The sequence below is a fragment of the Cervus canadensis genome, chromosome 25 (assembly GCF_019320065.1).
Source record: "Cervus canadensis isolate Bull #8, Minnesota chromosome 25, ASM1932006v1, whole genome shotgun sequence".
Classification (NCBI taxonomy): Eukaryota; Metazoa; Chordata; class Mammalia; order Artiodactyla; family Cervidae; genus Cervus; species Cervus canadensis.
In genome coordinates, this window is record NC_057410.1 from 30264917 (window position 1) to 30270156 (window position 5240).

The 5240-nt window shown below is 48.3% G+C and overlaps 1 protein-coding gene across 1 annotated transcript; it reads right to left on the bottom strand.

The window, feature by feature from the left end:
- Positions 1 to 2171: 2171 nt before the first annotated feature.
- On the bottom strand, positions 2172 to 4978 carry LOC122427246 (glycosylation-dependent cell adhesion molecule 1-like). Its single transcript, XM_043446557.1, has 4 exons — positions 4780 to 4978; positions 3835 to 3879; positions 2815 to 3039; positions 2172 to 2417 (listed from the first exon to the last, which is right to left on the bottom strand). The coding sequence occupies exons 1-4, from the start codon at positions 4841 to 4843 to the stop codon at positions 2287 to 2289; spliced, it is 465 nt and encodes a 154-aa protein (XP_043302492.1). The 5' UTR covers positions 4844 to 4978; the 3' UTR covers positions 2172 to 2286.
- Between the last annotated feature and the right edge of the window lie 262 nt (positions 4979 to 5240).

The following is a 5240-nucleotide window of genomic DNA, read 5'->3' on the forward strand; positions in this document are numbered from 1 at the left end:
CTCCACACCTTGTCTCCAACTCATTGGCCTGTCATGTGGCTAGCAGAAAGAGCTTGGGCTCGGTAACAGTTGGAGGTTTCTCGCAGTTGGAGTTTAAATTCACGTGTTGGGAGAGAGATGGCATGGACTGAGAGCATTCTGGTGAGGTGCTACTGTCCCAGGTACCACTGAGTTTCTCGGGTAGTGCAGTGCATGCACTGGCAACTTGATTGGCTGAGCTCAGGGCCCCCACCGGTCAGGAGGAAACTGTCGTGGAGATGCCTGGCCATCACCTCTTGTGTTCCAACTGTATTCTGCCCTGACTGAGTAAGCTAGCTCTCTGCCCCTGTCCTGCCATGAGCGGCCGACTGAAGATCACATTCAAGAGGAGCACCGACCAGACAGGCTCTTCCCCGTGCAGCAGCACTAGAGAGCCTCTGTGGAGAATGCACTCAGGAGGCATTTCTACAATATCTTTCTCTTGTATCTTGAACTCTCACTAAGAGTTTCTTGGCCTCCACCCTAGCCCTGAAAAAAACCCCTACAAATAGCCATGCACTAGATTCTGGACACATAATGGCCCTGATGTCTGAACTTAGGAAAACACATTTATCAGCTTATTAAAAGAGGTGATACAAGATACTGATGAACAGCCAGGTGGAGAGATACACAGGGCGAGGTCTGGGAGGGTCCTGATGGCAGGAGCTTCCATCCCCGTGGAGTTGGGCTACACACCCTCCTGGTCCGTGGATGTGTTCCCAACCTGGAAATTCTCTGAATCCAGCACTATCGGGATTTTATGGAGGCTTCCTTACATAGGCATGATCAATTATTAACTCCATTTCCAGGCCCTGCCCTCACTTTGGACAAGTAGGGGGAGGGGCTGAAAATTCCCAGCTTCAAACCATGGTTTGCCATCCAGGAGCTCACCCAGAGTTGCCTCAATACAATGAAAGATGTTCCTAGTGCCCTTATCATTTAGGAATTTACAAGGGTTTTGGGGACCCTGTGTCATAGATGGAGCCAAAGACCAAATGTTAGAATAAGAGATGCTCCTAAATGTGCTCATCACCTAGGAAGTTATGAGGGTTTTAGGAGCTCTGTGCCAAGAACCAGGGGCAGAGACCAATATACACATTTTCTATTATCTCACGTCTCCCTTCCTGTCATCCCATCTGTCCTGGAGTGAAGAGTCTTCTCTCCAGTTGCAAGAAAAAAGAGATTTATTACTTTATTTTCCCATGTTCTTTCCGCCACAATGAGTTCCATATGCCTTGACAGTGAAAACTGGCTGCAGTTGAAGGAGATTGGCACACATTTGTAGATGAATCTGGCACGTAGGAAGCACTTGGTGAATGTTTGTTGTGTGTATGGATGGAGTCGCCCACCCTGAGTTGAAGCAGAAGTCTTGGCAGATGAGGGTATAGATGAGGAAGAAAAGTGAAGAAGGAATGAGAAGGCACTGGATGGGGCCTGGGAGCACAGAATGCAGTCAGAGAATGTGCAGGGACCTGAACCTGGAGCTTGGAGAACCAGGCCAGCGCAGCATCTCCCTGAGAAGAACATTCTAGAATATTCTATCCAGTTCTACAGACAGATTGAAGAGTGTCAGCACTGTGAAACAGTCACAGGGTTCACTGGGCTCAGTGGGCTTTGGGAGAGCAATTGCTGCAGGCTGGTGGGTGGGCAAGGCAGACTTCAGGCCAGTGAGGTGGGCATGGTGGGTGAGGGAGCCCGGGGGCAGTGATGTGTGAGGTGGAGGGGCAGCTGGAGAGAAGAGCCAAGACTTCACAAAGAATATTTTTGGATGTGGAGATTTGAACACATTTGTAAACTGAGGAGGAAGTAAGCAAGTAAGTAAGTGTGCGTTAGTTGCTCAGTTGTGTCCGATTCTTTGCAACCCCATGGACTATAGTCTGCCAGGTTCCTCTGTCCATGAGGATTCTCCAGGCAAGAATACTGGAGTGGGTTGCCATGCCCTCCTCCAGGGGATCTTCCCCACCCAGGGACTGAACCTAGGTCTTCTGCATTGCAGACAGATTCTTTACCGACTGAACCACCAGGGAAGCTGGTGGAGGAGGAGGGGGAGGAGTTTAAAATCAAAGGAATAGGGTGACTAAAGGAAGAATCCCAGTAGAGTGGGGGCCTTGGGTCTTCCTTTCTGGTGCTACAAAGCCAGCACAGAGCCAGGCTTGGGATGTGATGCTTTAGTAAAGGACTTGAGGAGCTGAGAGATGGTGGTGATGGTCCAAGCGGTGTGGGTGCTACAGGTACTTGCAGCGGCCCGCCTGGGCTGTGAAGCCATTACTACGGCTTCATGACTTCAGAGGCATGAGGGAATAGGCTTTTCAGATATTTTATGATTTCTTCCACTGTGTTTTCCAGATTCCTCCTGATTTTATGACCGATCTCCATCAGTGTTCCTTCTGTGGTGGATGCTGGGGAATACCGGGAGAGAAAAGTTAGGGTAGAGCTATTCCCCTGCACCCTCACCGCTTCCCTACACTCTAGCGACAGCTTTCCACAGCACTGGCAAAGGCAACTAACAGGTCCTTTGACTTGCTTTTAACTCTCATTTCTTAAAAAATTTTTTTTCATTTATTTTTAATTGGAGGATAATTGCTTTACAAGGTTGTATTGGCTTCTGCTATATATCAGTATGAATCAGCCATAGGTATATATATGTATGGTAGTGTAATATTTCAATGCTATTCTCTAAATTCCTCTCTCACTTCTTTTTGCTGCAGCTTGCTTTCTCTTTCTAACCCAACCACTTCCACCCTCTTTTGTTGCTTACTGTTTGCCCAGCCCCTAACCCCTTCCCCTAGCTCCTACCAGCACTGGGAGTGTGTTCTGTAGTCTCTTCTGATTCAAGGGCAGCATTTCTGAGATGTTTTTCCTTGAGTATGGACAGAGGCAGCTTGGGGTTCTGATTCTGCGGTCTCCTGGAAGATTTGATCACAATTTGCTCTTTGGGAATCAACTCTTCTCTGGAGATGGAAGGCTCCTTAGAAAGGTCCTCATTGGAGATCTGGAGGTTGCTGATGATGAACTGAGCAGCTGGGACCAAGATGATGGAGGAGATGAGGGCAGAGAAAGAGCTCATGGTGAGGAGCAGCCAGTCGGGGCTGTGTTATCTCCCATAACACTGGTGGCCACCAGGGTTGAGTCATTGCCCAGTTATCATACAGCAGGGTTGATGTCCCATGCCGGCATCAAAATCCACAAGCCCCTGGTTTTGGATGCCTTTGACTAGGAATTGAACTTTTAGCAAATTTACCTTCCTGACAAAAAGAGAATAACTATGCAAATACCTGTCCCATTGGCTGGCACATAGGAGGGGGTTCAGTAAATATTGGTTCTTTTTTTTTTTCCTGAATTTTGGCTATCGCTTGAGTCTGCCTTCTCTGGCTTTTGCCAGGTAAATTGTGTGTGTGTGTGTGTGTGTGTGTAGGAAGTTAGCCTGAGATTAAACCATATTTATGGGTAATTCACAAAGCAGAATCCTGCAATGTTCAAGGTTTTTGTGGGGTAGGGAGCTTGGGACTGAGGAGCCCCCAGTAGCATCCTCACCTCAGGGTGAGCTGAAACTCCTCACCTGCTAGCATTCAGGAGTGAGATGTGGTCCCCACACCCATCTCCCATGACTAACCAGCATGAAGTGCTGGTTCAAAGAGCTTCTGGCCCCTAGAGCTTGGCCAGTTAGTACTGTAGGAAGGATTAAGATCCAACATCAGAAGGGATTGTCTTTGCTCCACCTCTTTCTCAGATGGAGAATTCGTCATTGTTCATCACTCACTGAACAATCTTTTACCACCACTGACTTACTTTAAAGGATGCCAGTGTGAGACTTACAGGTATCTGTGGGCTGAGCCTCCAGGTGGGTTTCATCTTCTGGCTCTGAAAAATAAGAGGGTTAAATTTTCTGAAGGTCTGAAGACATTTAACATGTGAGATGCTCTTATGCAGCCCCTTCTGCCCCAGCATCCTCCTCTCCCTTACCATGTTTTATGTTTTTTCTTCACACTTCTAACGCGTTGGCATTTATCTAATGTGCTTACTGTTGGTTTACCCCCTGGTGGCTCAGACGGTAAAGTGTCTGCCTGCAATGTGGGAGACCTGGGTTCGATCCCTGGGTCGGGAAGATCCCCTGGGGAAGGAAATGGCAACCCGCTCCAGTACTCTTGCCTGGAAAATTCCATGGACAGGGGAGCCTTGTAAGCTACAGTCCATGGGGTCACAAAGAGTAGGACATGACTGAAGGACTTCACTTCACTGTTGGTTTATTTCCCTAGGTTGTAATCTCAATAATGACCGAGATCTCTGTATTTTGAGTGTATTCTAAGCATCTAGAACTATGTGTCTGGCATACATTAGGTGCTCAATAAATAGCTGTTGAATGTATGTGTGTCTATGTCTTGGCCTCACTGTACAGAGGAAGGCAGAAAGCTCCACGTAGGGGTAGTGACTCTACCGAGGGTTTCCAGCATCATCTGAACCAGGAATCTAATCTGAATCTCTGTTGACCCATAGTCTGCCTTGATTTGGGTTCAGTTTGGCCCCTCTCATCCCAGCCATAAGCTTTCTAGGGTGCAGAATTCCTGGAGTCATGTGTCCTAGCCCCCTGCCTCCGTCCCTAAGTTTATCCAGGTGTGAATGCTTGGTTCTGACTGCATCTCCTGACCTCTTCACACAACATATCACAAGGATTAAGGAAAGGCCTTTGGAGCACTGAGGTCTCTCCAGCCACAGCTCAGTGACCCCAGGGGACAGGGGGAGGTTGATGGAAGCCAGACTCACCGTTAAGGATGGCGAGAGAGGTGGCGGCCAAGCTGGCCAGAAGCAGGACGCAGAGGACTTTCATGGTGGGGCTGCAGCAGCATCTGTTTTCCCCGGGGAGGCTGCTGGGTGATGCTGAGGAGGCTGCTGCCTGGCAGGGGCCTTATGTATTTGAGGGTAGGGATCGGCTCTTGGAATCTGGTGCAGGATTGGACCTGGGAACAAACCAGGTTTCCCTTCCCCATTTCCCTATTCTGTATACATTTGTTTTGGGGAACTGGAACTTCTGGGAAACCAGTTAACAGGAAAGCAAGGTGCCAGCATTCCCCCTGGCCTGGAATGTGCCAAGGGAGCCAGCCCCAGGCTCCCTATATGCCAGATATTGTCTTGAGTTTGTGCATATGGGATCTTTTATTTAAATCATGATGGTTGTTAAAATATATGCAATTTAATCAAACAAAAAAACATGTTCACAGTAACTA

Excerpts from the sequence above, each read along its gene's own strand:
- LOC122427246 (XM_043446557.1), bottom strand. The coding sequence starts at position 4,843 with ATGAAAGTCCTCTGCGTCCTGCTTCTGGCCAGCTTGGCCGCCACCTCT. Across the intron at positions 3,880-4,779 it reads CTCTCTCGCCATCCTTAACG|AGCCAGAAGATGAAACCCAC; the intron begins GTGAGTCTGGCT and ends CTTATTTTTCAG. Across the intron at positions 3,040-3,834 it reads GGCTCAGCCCACAGATACCT|CTGCTCAGTTCATCATCAGC; the intron begins GTAAGTCTCACA and ends TCTTGGTCCCAG.